The following is a 15341-nucleotide window of genomic DNA, read 5'->3' as shown; positions in this document are numbered from 1 at the left end:
CTAATGTTCTTGCTCTGTAATTGGCATTCAGTCTCCTCCCATATTGGCAAGAATAAATACATCTTCATTTAATCTTGGTTTATATTTTCTCTATATACAAAAAAAATACATGCATATATAGTACATCTTTGTCTACTGAAATGCTTCAGATCCAACTCAGTCTAAAAGCTGCCTATGCATATAGTTAATATGTGGATATGCATTAATATATATGCATGCATATTCACTGGGTTTGTAATGTATCTACAGTGGTTGCCCTTAAAATCTTTCCAGGTTTGTTGGAGATAAATATTTAACCTTATCTTAATACTAAGAAATTGCAAGAGATACTATACATCTTGAGGTCTAGCAGTTGAGTTTGCTGAGATAGCAAGTAGTCTTGATGTGCAACTGCTCTAGAGAGAAAGGTACTGGTATTGCCTCCACTGTAGGAGGCAACTAGAAAGTTCTTTCTTTGTGATTTTCAGTTGTGTGTTATTCACCTGTTGGTCCTGGATTGTATAGTTCTGCTGTTTTATAGGCAATCAAACCTTCTCTGTGCAATGTCGACAGCCCAGGCTTCAGGACTAGTGGGACAGGAATCTCAGTAACTCACAGCTGGGCTCAGTCTTCAAACTTACCTGGCACTTCTCTGTTTCCTCTTGTGCAGTTTCAAATACCTTACTCCATTCCTGCATTTTCATGTTAGGATTCTTCCGTGATGGGAGGCGTTAAGGAAATACCTATGGACAATGTAAAGGTCATTTGTGGATTAGAAAGTTCACTTTGGGCCCTTAAATATAGCGGGGAAAAGAATCCAGTATGCTGGAAACAAAGGTGGTAATAAAGTGAAGAAGTTGTTGGGTAAGCAAAGTTACAGCTGGGAGTCTGCTGGACTTTGAGGTAATGGGCCTGGCCTAGAGAAGGTATGTCCTGAGTGTGAAACCATTCCAGAATCGGAAATGATGCTTTTAGTCCAATTGTCTGTTCATCTCCATAAGTAATTATGTTGTATTTTTTCTGGAATGTAGTTCTTGAGGTTTATTTATCTAGAGTATAATAAAATCTGCAGGTAACAAATGGTAACCTTTTGTATTTTTCACTCTGGAAAAAAAAAGTAGTATTATGTTAATTTCCAGTAATGCCACTATAGATAAACTTTCATGTACTATGCAGGATATTAACTTACAAAGATGAGACTCTACGGGAGGAAGCAGCATAGGTAGATGTGGTATATGCATATAGCGTTGCACACAGCTTCTCTATTTATGTGTTCACATTTTAAAAATGTTACATATTCAAGGGAAATGTTGCACACAAATTGTACTTCTAGGCAAGTTCCCATTTATTGTATCTGTTTTGTTTCTACAGTCCCTTAGATTTAAAGATGCCTGAATATCAACAAGATTTGTATTGTTGAGAGTTCGTCTTTTTGCTTCTTGGTATCCTGTATTATATCATTGTCTTTGATGTATAACATCCTATTTAGCTGCTATAGATATGACAATGAGAACATGACCTCACTGTATTCCATATGGAGTAAGTAGGTGAGGATTGAGTAGTAACTGTTTCTGTGCTGATATCTTCAGCAATTTTAAAAATTGGAAGAGAGAACAAAACAGAAAGTCTGAATTGTTTTCAAGAACGTTTTTACAGCTTTCCATGAGACGCCAGTAGATTCCTAATGAGTAAAACATGTTAATGTGTTTTTGTAAGATTCCACTAGTAACAGAAGAAGGACACAATCTTTTCAGAAGTTACTTTGGCTTTTTTTCCTTTGAAAAGTTCCTGTGCCTGTCAGCCTTTCTGGAAGAAAGAAAGGCAAAGAAAGTCTAGTAGCAAGGAAGCTGATTTGGGAGGCAAGCATCCGTTTACCTCCCCTACTGTAAGCTTCCTAAGAGTTCTGGCTCAGTGTGTATGTCCTTCAGTTCCTCATTTATGCTGTGAAGCTGAAACCTGTGTTCCTTTGTGGTAGTGGTGGGGTAAGATTAGCTATGATAAAATGGTGGAGCTCTCAGATACTACAGGGCAAGGGGCCTCGGAGAGCTGGAGACATCAGCTGCTTGGCCATAAGGTGTCCCTAGACCTAGGAAAAGTCTTGATACGGAGACAGGAATGTGGGACTGCCAGCTCCCATCTGTTCAAAGCGGTTGGCTAAAATCCCTTCTCGTCACAAAATGCCAAAAAGTTTAATATATAACATGACAGTCCTGAAAAAATGTTTTCACAAGCTGGTGTCATGTTGTTTTGCTCTTGCAGATAAGTATTTTTGGAACTTCCCTATCGCTGTGTTTTACAGCTTTTATTTGCTCTATTGTTATTTTTAGTCATCTTTTCTGAGAGTACCCTTTTACCGTTTCAGCTTCCTATTTCTTCAGAGTTATAGCTGCTTAGTTAACTTAGCCAAAAAACTTATCTCGGTAAAAGTTTCTCCTAACAATAAATTAAAGCATTTTTTCCTCTGGCGATTTCATTTTGCTTCTCTCTCTATTTTTATTGAGTTCTTTGTTTTGTTCAGTAAATGTTGACTTGGACTTCCACAATATTGCAAATTGAATAAAATTCAAGTGTTTTGTCATCAGTTCAAGATAACAGCATCTGAGGAGGTCATCCAGGCTATTATTTGCCTTAAGGCAGGATTAGTACATTTGGAGTCAAGGAAGAAAAAGGTTTACTTTTAAATTTCTAATCAATAAAAAAATCCATAGAGCTTTCAGTCATTCATGCCATCAGTAGCTTTGCCTAAACTATGGGACCTGACTCTTTAGTGTCGCTGTCCCTTTGTGGGCTGGTTTCTTTGGGAGGGAAGCGCAGGTGTGCTGCCCTGAGCGGCACTGAAGCACGCTCCAGTGGCATCTCTGATCCAGAGGCTTGCAAGAAGTGCAAGCCCGGTTCTGAGCACGCCTGCCTGGCTGCTCAGATGGAGCCATTGAAATTGGTGAGAATTACGTCACCGACATAAGGAAATCTGAGTGTGTCCTTTATTTTTTGCAGTTTTGAATGCAATCTATAAGCCTGCTAAAAATACCTGATTTCCCTCTATTCAGAGGTGGGTGTACTCTGGTTGCTATACTGTGGTTTCACGGCTGGTAATTTAATGATTAGGTGTCATGGCTCCCTCATGCTCAGGCATGAACAGTTACTGTTAAATAATAATTTTTCTACCCATCTGTTTCCTGAGACTGCCCCAAAAAGCAGGGGTAGGACCTGTCTGGTGACACTGTTGGTAAGGGAGAAGCGCTTCTGTGAGTGAGAATTACATCAAGTCGGTTGTATTCCAGCAGTGTGACAATGAAATCCCACCAGTCCCTGAATGCTAAAGAAATTTGTCTAGGCAGTGATAATAATAGCTTTATTTCCTGGTTCTGTAGTGTATTCAATTTGATTTTCTCAAAATATGGGGTAGAAATGACCTCTGTAGTTGCATAAGGAAGCCAAAGAACCCATTGTCGTTGCTGTCTTTGAAAGTTAAGTAATTTCCATCAACCCCTCTCTCCACCCCCACTCCCCTTTCTCCATAGCTTGCTAAGGAAAGAAAACAGTCTGGTTGCGATGGAAGATTGATTCTTGTGCAACTGTTAAGATCTAGCAAAATGTGGTTTCCTAACCTTTGTCAGCTAAGCTTGTGTCCTTTCCTAAAAAGACTGTTGGCTGACAAATTTACAGCGATCTGGTCTGTATATAGAATTTGAATTCGGAAACTAATGGCTAAACCGTAAGGGGAAAATCTTCTGTGTAGTGAAGAATTTTCAAGTACCACCTTCCTACATACGTATTTTTCCTCCTTTCTCTTTTCTTCCATTAAGTGGTTCCCTATATTTATCTAATTATGTGAATTACCTGCAAGAGGTGTTATTTAAACATGTCCCAATTTTCTTACTATGACAGCAGACATCAGAGGTTTGTTTTGGTTTTTAAAATATCTGATTATCATTGTTTTCTTTCCCCTTTTACTGATGATGTCTAAAAGCCAAAACGGGTATATAATGCACTGAAAGGAATTAACACGGGAAAAGTTGCGTTGTTAATTGTTTTGATATTTATTGGTTACAGCAGCAATTGGTCACAAGACATACAGTTTTGTTGGTGTGTCTTATGTGTTTGTCCTCTGCATCACAACAGCCTTTTTTTCCTAAAAGTGCTTCATTTCGGCAAAAGCTGGAAAATTGATTTTAAGTAGTTTCACGGTGCTTTCAGATTATTATTTCCAGAGCTGTGCTGTAGCATTCTAAGATATTTTTAAGTACTCCATGTAATTATTAAACAAGCACCTGTCCCGTAAACTCTGTTGTCCAGAACAATTACCAAGTAATTTCTGATCCCAAAGGATTTTTAATTTAAAATGCTGTGTGTGTGATACAGTGTAGTAAAATGCTACTTTTACAATGTGGTGTTCTTTGTTCTAGGAATGTTTACAAGGATTACCGTTTCCTTGAGCTAGCCTGTGACTCCCAAGAGGAGGTGGATAGCTGGAAGGCATCTCTGCTACGAGCCGGTGTCTATCCTGATAAATCCTCAGTAAGTTAAACAGCTCACTAGTTTTCCAGTAGCTGCTCTGTTTGAGTCAGAAAAAACAATTGTATCATCTGGGAAAACACAATGTCTGCAGATATCTCAAGAAATGGTAGCCTTTTCATTGTACTCTTCTATGGTAATTTTGAAATATTCATAATTAAATATTTTAAGATTAATTTGTGCGTCAAACCTCAATATTAAAAAAAACCCCACAAACCAAATCTTCCAAAATGTTTTTCATTGGATCTGTGTAGTAAAAGTGTTGAGCAATTTGGGGTTTCCTGAGCTTCATTGTTTCTATTAATGTCTTCTAAGGTAAAGATGTGCTTTGAAGAGTTTATTCCCTCAAGCGCTGTATTACGGAACTGACAGAAGCATTCCAGGCAATCATGTGTATTTATTTTACTGATTCACTGCATGTTTTTTGTGTATGAAACACATGCTAAATGTTTCCAAAGGCAGTTTTACTCAGCTAATCATCATGTGGAGCAAATTGAACAGGATACAGTAAAAAAGCCTCTATTAATTTAACAGAAAAGACAGAAAGTTGGGAAACAGAATATGCCCAACTATCATTTCATATTTTTTGGACTTAATTATTTTGATATTTAATATCAAATGAAGGTTTGAGAAAACGTGTCCAGGGAGAATATAGCAAAAATACCTGTCACTTGAGCTTTTGAAAGTTTCTCTAATGCATGGTTCACCTTTCTTCAGTAAGTCTGCTGGTCCACTAGATTCCTTCAGCGGAGGATCTGTTCTGAGAAATGATGCTTTGATTTTGATGGAATTTGTTCTTCTTCCTGCTTGTTTTCCATGGGAAGGCCAGGTCCCTTGAGTCCAGGGTCTTGTGCTGTCTTCTGTCTCTTCATCTTTCTCTTCCTCATATTTCCCTTATACTTGGGATACCTCCATGGCTTCCAGTATAATTCTGTCTGCATCTCCTCCAGCTGCTATTCATGCCAACAACCCTCAGCTTCCTCTTTCATACCAAGTTTCAAGGCTACCACCAATAGATAAATCAGAGAATCCTTGAACTGCTGGATTCTCCAATTATTATAGGAATAAACAGTGATGATGTTAATGATAATTTTTTAAGAGTAGTTCAAATATGAATTTAGCAGGAGACCCGTCAGGTATCTGAGACCTTACCTTTTAAAAATAAATAAATAAATAAATAAATTGGTGACTCTTCAGTATGTTGCCTGACCCAGTAGATCAGTTCCTACCTAAGACTATCAGAAGTCATTTTACAGGGATTAGTTACGAGAGGTTACCTAATTAATTACTAGGAACAAAATACATTTTTTTTTTTTTTTCCTTGCTCAGGTTTTAATAATGATGTCAAAAAAGTCTGTTGCTGCCTCGGGTTTAATCATGTATTCTGTGTGACAAGTTTATCATATTCATATATCTGTTACTTTATCTTTAAACAAGGCAGACTAGTTGGATTTCTAAACTTCTCTTCTGTCTTCCTGTCTCTCCCTTCCCCCTAAAAATATTTTGTATTCAAAATGTGTTTATAAAGAATTCTTGGTTTTGTTTAAAGTTGGTCTGTCAAAGGAGTCTTAGACACAAGATGAGAGACTTCCTTGAAAGACACAAGTAGAAGGGAGTCAAAATTCAGTTTTTCTTTGAGGTGGAATTATCTTTAAGTTACAAAAAAGTGAATATTACTGTTCCAAACGCCTATAGTTTGAAATTCACCCAGTAGTCTATCAAGCTGTTCAGGAAAGATGCTTGATGCTACTCTAGTCTTGCAAAGCACTTTGTTCCTACAGGACTAGAGATCCAAATGTGGACTGCAGGTCTGCTGTTGAAGTTTTGAATTTTGCAGAGCAAAAGCTCTGAGCCCCAGGGTACTTTAGAAGCTCCAGTGGAACTTAAATAAAAATCAGCAGTGTTTCATTAAAATCCCGTGCATACTCCTCAGTTTCACACCTTCCTCTGACAATATAAAATAGTTTTAGAGACACTCCCCCAGTCTTTTATTCTCCTTCGAAGATTTAGAGACCATGTTTTTATGTAAGAGAGACTGCCAGGAAATGGCAGGAACTTGCATTTACTTCAGTGCTTCCCCACAGCTTTGCAATCCCAGAGTTAAAAAGGCAAAGAAGTACCCTAGCCCCTTCCCAGACTGACCTTCTCGCTCTTTTTCATGTGCGAGTCACAGCTGGTAACTTTGAGTATCCAAGGCTTTGGCACCAGAAGTAGAAAAACTGCTGCTTAGAAATGAAAAATAGATTAATAGTGCTGTAAACCTGGAGTATTGCAGTGGTGAAGCTGGCCTGCTTTCTGTAACTGCCAGAGCAGTGTGCGCAGCCTGGAATTTGAAAGCTAAGCTGTGTGCTTTCATTAACAGTTCTGTTGCTCGCGTACAAAGACACTGATGGAAAACCCAATGCAGTTGCCCCTAGCTGGGTTCCTTCTGTAGTGGCAGGAAAAGTAGGAATTTGTCATTGAATTAAAGAGAGTTGCTCTGAATTCTCACCAGGAGCAAATCTGTCAGCTAAGAATATTAATTTTTCTGTTGTTTTTTTTAGTAGTGCTACTTAAAATTGTGTGATTACAGTGGTGATGGGGCTCAGTACTTACTGCCACTAATATGAAGTCTCTATTACTAATTTAATCCTGTAAGCTAAGTACAAGGTTGTTGATTTGTATTTTTTCTTTTTGCCTAAACAGATCTCATTAATATATTAAAAATTAAAGGCCAGATATCACCCCATTCCTCCATTTCCTCGATTCTTTTGCCTGCCTTCCCTTGCCCTCTGCACATGGGGATGCACATTCATGTTCATATATTCACTCTCTTGTTAACTATCTTTAATCACCCCACAATGTTGCTCTACGAGCCCCCGAATTCTTCTGCAGTTTGCCAAGTCACCTCCTTCCCCCAGGAGGTTTGCTTTTGTCAGGACGTGGGCTTTGACAGCCACCCAGATAGCAATGAATCAGTGTTTTTATTTTTCCAACCCATATGCAAGTCAGCTTGCTTGATATAAATCACACTGTGGCCAATTCACTTTGAAACGGGATATCCATTTACCAGCTGACTTTACTGCTGGGTTTCTGGACTGATGCATCCAAAACCCTCCTTTTTTAAAAAATGACTACAACTTTGTGACTAACCTTTCCAGACTGTATTTCTCAACTGTAGGCTGGTGTTTATTTTGGCTGACTTCCCACTGTATAATATACTCTGTTCATGCCAGCTCATGGCAAAACTCACAATTAAAAAAAAATAATAGCACAGATGTTTGTCGTAACTTGCTCTGCACACTTCACCTTGCTAGCACCACCCATTCCTTTTCCCCTCTCCCCTAATGGCATGTCCTCCTTATTTTTATTACTAATCTGAAAGTTCAATATTTGCTTTTAAAAAGCATTGGATCATGAAACTTTCCATTCATTGGCATGTTGTAGGGAGTGGCTGTCATGCAAGGGTAAGCAGACATGTTTAGTGGGTTGCTTTGCGTACTGGAAGTTCAGCATTACCAACGCATGAAAGTCCCTCTGGCTTCCGTCCCATCCCTAGATCATTTCAGGCCTCATTTTCTTCTCCCCTGTGTTTGTGTCCACCAACTTCCCAGGAGCTGCTCCTGATTTACCCTGAAGGAAGCAAAAGTGGAATGAGAATGTTTGTGTAGAGAGGAAATTTTGAAAAACAGTGTGAATTTACAACTTTGCCGAACATTTTAAATCCTTTGTGAATGTTCTATGCTCCCCTGGAAGCTGTCTAACTAAAGGATTCAGTGAATGTTCTTTGAGTCACTTCCTCATTTGGTTTGAGCTGTTTCCAGAACTGTATGAGTTAGACTGAATGGATGTAAAATAAATGTATCTAATATTTCTTTTTTTTCCCTCTTTCCTCCTTGCTGCATCCTGCAAAGGGGAACAACAGAGTAAGTTGTTTGTCCTTTTACAAAATCCTTTTGTATCCCATCTCAAGGGTTTTGTCAGGAAAACTGGTTTCTCTTTTGGTTCACGCAACTATTGCCTGCATACTCTTAACAGCAAACTCCTCTTAAAAATGTGGATGCAAAAGTGTCTTCTAGAAAACTATTAATGGCTCTTTGTTTTAATTTTGGGGAAGGAGATGTGTTAAGTGTTGTTTTTTAAGGTAGTTCAGTAAGAGTGATGCTAAAAAACAGTATTGGGACCAAAGATTATGAAGGTATAGTAATAAAGACCTTCTGAGGAAAGGTTACTACAGTCTGATGAAACTCATTACAGCTGGATTTTTTGACCATACATCAAAGCTTGTATTAATGGGCAGTTATAAAAAGCCAGCACTAAAGTCTTAAATAACAGATTTGCTGGCGTTGTTGGCTAAGCTGAACTAGATCAGTGTACTGGCTTTGAAGGTGCCTTAAAATGGATGGAGGAGGGTGGGGTCAACATTTGACTTGGCTTCTAGACCCTTGATGTGTTCCAGCTGGACAGCAGCAGAAGGGTGTGGGGTGTGGAGAGGGAGAACTGAAATATGCGTGGTCGGGGTTTTTTTTTAAAGTAAGCAGCACATAAAAAGACAGTTTTGCTGATGTTGATCTGATAAACTAATAATTAAGCAGTTCCCAGGGTTAGTACTTTTTCATGCCATTTTTACTGAGCTTAAGAATGGAAATTGCACATCTCACACTTTGGAATATGATGCAGAGAGAATTTGTCATACCACGGAAAGAAGTTATACAGCTTTTGTGCTCCCCCCCCCCCCCCCCCCCTTCCTGTTTTGATATATTAACCCTTAGGAAGGTGTATCTGGAGCATCAAAAGATGCTTCATAGCAAATGTTGAAAGCAGGCCCTCAAATATTGCCTGTAGAATCTCATTGTGAGCTTGAAGCATTTCTGGGGTATTTGGGAAAGATCCAGGTGGGTTTTAAATGTTCTGGAGGTTGACAAATTTTGTCTGCTTTTAATTTTTGTATTTTTAGCAAGTTTTTGACCACTTCTGTCTCCACAGTAGCCAGGCTCAGAAGCACCAAAAATCTTCTGGTTTGTTGGCCTGCCTGAGAAAAAGGGCTCTTAATGTTGGGTGGGGAGGGGTTAAGAGAAGTGGTGTATTGATGGCGTGGAGAGAGGGACTTTACATAGGAGGTGGTGTGAAATGTAAATGTTAACTGTGTACACTAAAATGTCAAGGTAATGTTTATAATGTTTCTTTATGATATGCTGACTTAAGGCTTTGCTGCTGCAGTAGATGCTGATCTGATCTCCAGAGGAGAGAGGTTAGACTGTAGATGCTCTGTCAAAGGAAATGGAGATAGATGGGGCACCAAAGAGCTCTTGGGGCTGGCAGAAACAGAATCTGTTGGGCAGGAGTTGCAGGGACCAGCTATGTTCTCCAGAGACCTGAGCTATGGGGCACCCCAGGGGGGTCAGGACCGGTAGCATCTGACGTAGCGTTAGTTGCTAGCATAAGGCAGGATACCTGTAAGCACGTATAGGAGAAACCTGTGAGATGTGAGGGTTGGTGGAGCTGTTAGCTCTCCTTTCACTCTGAGCAAAGGGCAGTTCTTGCTGTAGGTTCAGAAACGTTCTTGCTCTGGCCTGGGCTGTCAGCCAGAAGGTAACTCAAAAAGAAATATCCAGAAAACCATCATCCTGATCTTTCTTTTGGACCCAGTTCCTTGTAAGGATTCTTGTATCCTCATCTGTGTGTCCCTCCCCTCTCTTTCACACTGGTCATTCATGCTGGATTCTGGAGATTGCATTATCCCAATTACACAGATAGAATTAACGTGCAGCTGCCTGCAGGGGCTCAAACCCCACAAACACCTTGAGATTTCTGGACCTAGTGGCATGGAAAATTAAATGGGTAAACCTGAGAGGTGACGAGAGTTTTTGAGAAGGGGTCGGGGGGAGAGGAGAATGGCAAATTGAGGATGATGATGGTTTCTCAAAGCTTCTTATGCGGCTTTATACTGCAAAGCTGCATAATCCCTCCTTACTGTCCTGGTACAGAATTACTGGGTAGCTAGCAGAGCTGTAACCCTCCTGCTAGTGCTGCCCAGTGTGGTATTCATACCATGGATCATGTCGTATGTACATATGTAAAGATCCAATACCCACCCACCCATTCAAATTGTGGCTGCTTTTATACCTTTTTTATGCTTTGCACCCTTAGATTTACAAAAGTAAAAATAAACATTGGAGTAATGAGTTCCTAAGAAAAAGGGGGGGAAGGGAAGCGTAGAGGGTTTATAATCATCAGAGGGCTACTAATCATTTTTATTTTCACTTTTTATTGTTGCACAATCATTAACGTAAGTGAGATTTCTCACATGGTTAAAGATAAATATATCTTCAAAAGCTTTGTTGGATAAAATCTGTAAAAGGGTCGTGTAGAATGAGGTAATGGAGACCTACCTCATTCAGCAAGCACATGTTGGCAAGCCACATTTTACTAGTATTAAAACTGAACTCCACTCCGTAGCCTTGCGCAGAGAGAGTGGAGCATTGCGCAGAGTTGCGCAGAGCATTGTAGCTTCGGTCCAAGTACTGAAGACAGAGGAGCCGAATGCTTCTGAGTGTCTTAATCCACCATTGTGATTTTGCTTCCTCCCCTGTGCATCTTCATCACCCTCGTTTAAAAATAAAAAAAAATCCCCCCCAAACAGCCCTCCAGAGCCTGCTGTTTGAAAACAACAGTGAAACCTGTAACATTTCTCGTGAAGTCCATCTTCAGTATGCTTCTACTATTGTTAGGTTAAAAGATTAGATAGATGCTCTGTCCTTATGAAATTTTGGTTCCAAATCTCTAGGCACTCAAGCAGTAAAACAGCAACAACAAAAAAACCCCCAAAACCAAAGTGACACTTTTTAATACAGAAGATTCACCTTTCCTTTGTCTTCCTTAAGCACTGAGTTAGCCAATCATTTCTGCTTAATTTGAAGGATCAAACACTTTAATGCTGAGCTCAGACTTGAGAAAATTCAACTTGGAAAATAAAAATCTGATTAAATCACTTTTTGTGGATAAAGTGACAACAAAGTTCTTACCTTCTAATTATTTTGCATTACTGCTTGCTGATACCCTTTACAAAACATGTAGATCTGAAGTTTATAAATCCTGTATTCGCATCTCAGTTAGTGGAGTTGTCACAGTGCAGATACTACTGTGCATGTGAACATTCACTGAATGTAAAGTCAGTTAGTGTAATTTAGTTTGAATTTTCTCTTGGGAAAAACAGAATTCCCTTTGAAAGGAGAAGGAAAATACTCTCCCTGCCAGGTCAGTTTGCATGTTATTCTTTAAAATATTTCTTGGTGACATATTAATTGCTTAGGTTCAAGTCTTTTTTTTTTTTTTTTTTTTTTTTTTTGAGGGGGGGTAGTTTTACTAAACCTAGATTCCAGATCAGCTACTTCATTAAGAAGACCAGATGTCCTACTGCCTCTTGAGACAGTCCTGGAAAATGGAAACTTAGTGAAGTCAGGATACTCATTCTACCTACGTATATGACAACAGCTCTCTCAGTTCATCTATTTCATGCTTGGCTATTGACATGTAAATTGTGGATACAGTGCCAGAAGCCATATGTATCTTTGCATTGTAATAAGGCTCTGATCCTTTCTTTTTCAAATTCAGCCATGTTTCTGAAGGGTCTTCAATTACCTCTGAGACATAAACTCTGACTCAGCCAGTTACTGGCTGTGGTGATGCTCTACAAGTGCCCCAGCCAGATTCAAACTGAAAGTAAGTGGTTCTGCTCTGGGATTGCTAAAGTCTGTGTTCAAGTTAAGTTCCCAAACTAGAAAAAGTAAAGACTCGTTTGGGTTTGTTGCCTAGTAGTAAGTTGAGAAGCAAACTGTGCTGATACGTCAGAGGGTAAAACGGTGTCGACAGAAGTGTAAACTGTGCATTTACTGGTTTTACTTCTTTTTTTTTTTTTTAAACTAATATATTTTAAAAAAGGAAGGCATTGAATCCTAGGAAAAGAAGAATCCACTTCAGTTATGACTAAAATTGGCTTAAGGCTAACTAGGTTTAAAAATAACTTGTAAATGAAGAAATGTTAAAATATTTTTTTTAAGTGGAAAAATGCCATAATTTTATAGACAGTGTTTCAGTCATTGCTTTGAACAGATGAATTGAATTTTACAATGAAGTCACGGTGTAAAAGAGTAGACCAAGCGAGTGAGTGTGCATGCGCACACATGCTGGGTCAAAAGCAGTCCAAAATACAGGGAGGAAAGGAAATGGCAGGCTGTTTTTCAGTCCCTTTCTTACTGCCTAGCCGTTTCAAGGATGTGAAAACATGTTTCAGATAAAAACTATCTTCTTGTTCTCCTAAATATTTACTAGTTCAAACAAAAACTAGATGCAACCTTGCTCCCCCAATGTTCCCTGAGAAACAGAGCAGCCCTGGTTTATATTCTTGTATGAGTAAAATAATTACCGGCACGAGAGAGTTAAAAATGTACAGGGAAAAAGAGATTCATGGTATTGCATCAGTTGCACTGACTGTAACAAGATGCAGGCTAACGGACTGAATGATTTCAAAACCAGTCCTGGCAAAGCTGGTAACTGCCTATCAGGGGTTGGGGGTTCAATAGCTGTCACAGGGTTTTACATTTCTGTTATTAAATGGGACTGCTGACATTAAGCAAACTCCAGGAAATTTAGAAATGAGCAAACATCTTTTATTTCTGTGATGTATTCATGGTGGGCTCTTTACTGTGCTTTTGGCAAGGCATCTACATGTTGAAAATATTTTTAAATTCTTCATTCTTTGTGGCACAGCCAATTTTTGCACCACTTCCACTCTGATGAAAGATTTCATTGAAGCTCTACAGAAAGGTGAAAACTCTTTGGTTGTGAAGTTTCAGATTATGGAGCGTGAGCGTCACCCCTATTCTGGACATATAGTGAGAATTGCCCTGGGGAAGGCAGTGAAGGTGGCCAACCTCTAAGGATGCTTTCCCAGCCCTGGTCAATGAGCACTGAGAGCTGGCTGGCGGAGTGGAAGGTGCTTCTGGACTGTGCCGCACCAACCTCTGCCACAAAGGTCCTTTGGACTCCAGGCTGATACCTGCAGCTGGAGTCCCTGTCTCTCCAGGTCTCAGAATAGCTGCATTCAGGAAGGTCTGATTGCCACTTTAGTGCAACAGTATGGGGTCACCCAGGATGGGGACCGAACAGAAGGAGAAACACACTCACAGGTACCACAAGGCTTTGGGATGACCCTAAAATATCTTCCTTGTCTTCCAAGTCAGTAACTGCACAAAAATCTACTCCCAAGTAGTAATTGGGAGTAAATAAAAATCTGAAAGATTTTTTTCCTGCCAAAAATGTCACCAGGCTCACCCTTCCATAGCATTTACAGTGTAACAGGAAATGTAGTCATTGGACATGAGGGTGGAGGGCAGCTGGTGAACGGCCAGACACTTCTTTTTTCTCATTTACAAGGGAAAACAAAATGATCAGGAGAAACTGAATGCTGTTCTCCCTGACTCTGTTTTGGACAAAAACTAAGATACACAATGTCTAGTCCGATACATAGTTCATCCTGGATTTCTTTAACCTTTCCTACCTATTTTTTTCTGTGGAGATAGGTTTATAATTACTTTCCATATGCCGAGTCAGACTCAAGTCCCATGTTCTGGGTGTAAAATCCTCCATTCTGGAGCTGCATTCTCCACTCATGTAATTCTCCTTCCATGATGTCATGTGTTCCTGTTCTGTGGTCACTCCTCAGGTCCTGTCCCACCTGTTTCCCAAATCCATTGTGGCCTTTGATTAACTGATGTCTTCCCCGTCCTTTTCTGTTTGTTGTATTGTGTGACACTTGACCTACCAAGTACGCTGATTTTGGAGAACTGGGATTTCCCACTAGGAAGAGCTGGCTATGGACATTTTGTGGTGTTTGATCAGTGCGATTCTTTGGTGACTTTCATACCCTTGTTCCTAAAACCCCTGTTCCTGCAGCTGAGAAAGAAGTGGTCTTACTCTGTTTCCTTTGCATTCTTTCTCTTTTAAACACAACCTCTGCTTTTCCTCTTTTATAATCAAGTTATCTGTAACTTAAAGAGAGAATTACATGTCACTGAATGTGCTACTAAGTTCAAATAACATATGTTAAATTATTTGGGTAGGTATAAGCCCGGTGGTGGGTAGATGCAAAGTTACCATGAGCTGTTACACAAGGTGTCAGCCCCATATCAGACCCTTTAAATAGCAGATATTCAAACTTTCCAGTCACATTTGTTGCACAGTGTTATCTTGACCTGTTCAACAGTTGGGGTTTCTGTACTGGGTGGCAGCATACCTAAGGGCATTTAGGGAATTCACCTAAAGATACTAACCCAGAGCATGGAAGATAAAGTCCATGAGAAAAATTAGTCTTATGCAATGTAATTTGGCATTCAGTTGTAATTTGATAGTTTAAAACTCTGCTTCCTTTGCAGACCTAGATATTTTCTAGTGGAAGGAGGAACCTCCATATAATGAATAGAAGCCTTTCCAGTCACAGGCCAGTTGTCCCTAGCTGTGTTCTGCAGACGCTGTGTAGAAGTAGTCTGTAGTTGCTCAGGACCATGATCTGGAAACAACTGCTGTACCATAATTCTAATTTATAGTTATTAAAGGTTATCTGGCTGATTCAGATAGCAAATTCTCAGAAGCACTGTGAGCGAGATTGTCCTTAGCTTTGCTGTCAGGGCAGTGAAAAAAATGGCAGAGGCCACCCTTTTATGCACTTTTGCAGCTGCATACAGTCAGGCATCCTCAAATAGCTCAACCTCTATTTCACATCACCTGTGGCCCGAGATATGGCTGCAGACACTCAAGAGATGAGAAGTTCTCATGCCAGCTCTGTGCACCAAGGAGCTCTATGGGCAAAG

General features: G+C 39.7%; 1 protein-coding gene across 5 annotated transcripts in view; it reads left to right on the top strand.

Annotated features, from left to right (window-relative positions):
- The window catches only part of DNM3 (dynamin 3), a 193712-nt gene that overhangs the window by 132435 nt on the left and 45936 nt on the right, over window positions 1-15341 (top strand). For all 5 annotated transcript variants that reach the window (XM_052800743.1, XM_052800741.1, XM_052800740.1 and 2 more), the window contains one exon: window positions 4386-4497. In XM_052800743.1, coding sequence (XP_052656703.1) covers window positions 4386-4497 — 112 coding nt within the window. The remainder of the gene's footprint in view (window positions 1-4385; window positions 4498-15341) is intronic.

Source organism: Harpia harpyja, chromosome 11, assembly GCF_026419915.1.
Source record: "Harpia harpyja isolate bHarHar1 chromosome 11, bHarHar1 primary haplotype, whole genome shotgun sequence".
NCBI lineage: Eukaryota > Metazoa > Chordata > Aves > Accipitriformes > Accipitridae > Harpia > Harpia harpyja.
This window is presented reverse-complemented; position numbering and strand designations above follow the sequence as displayed.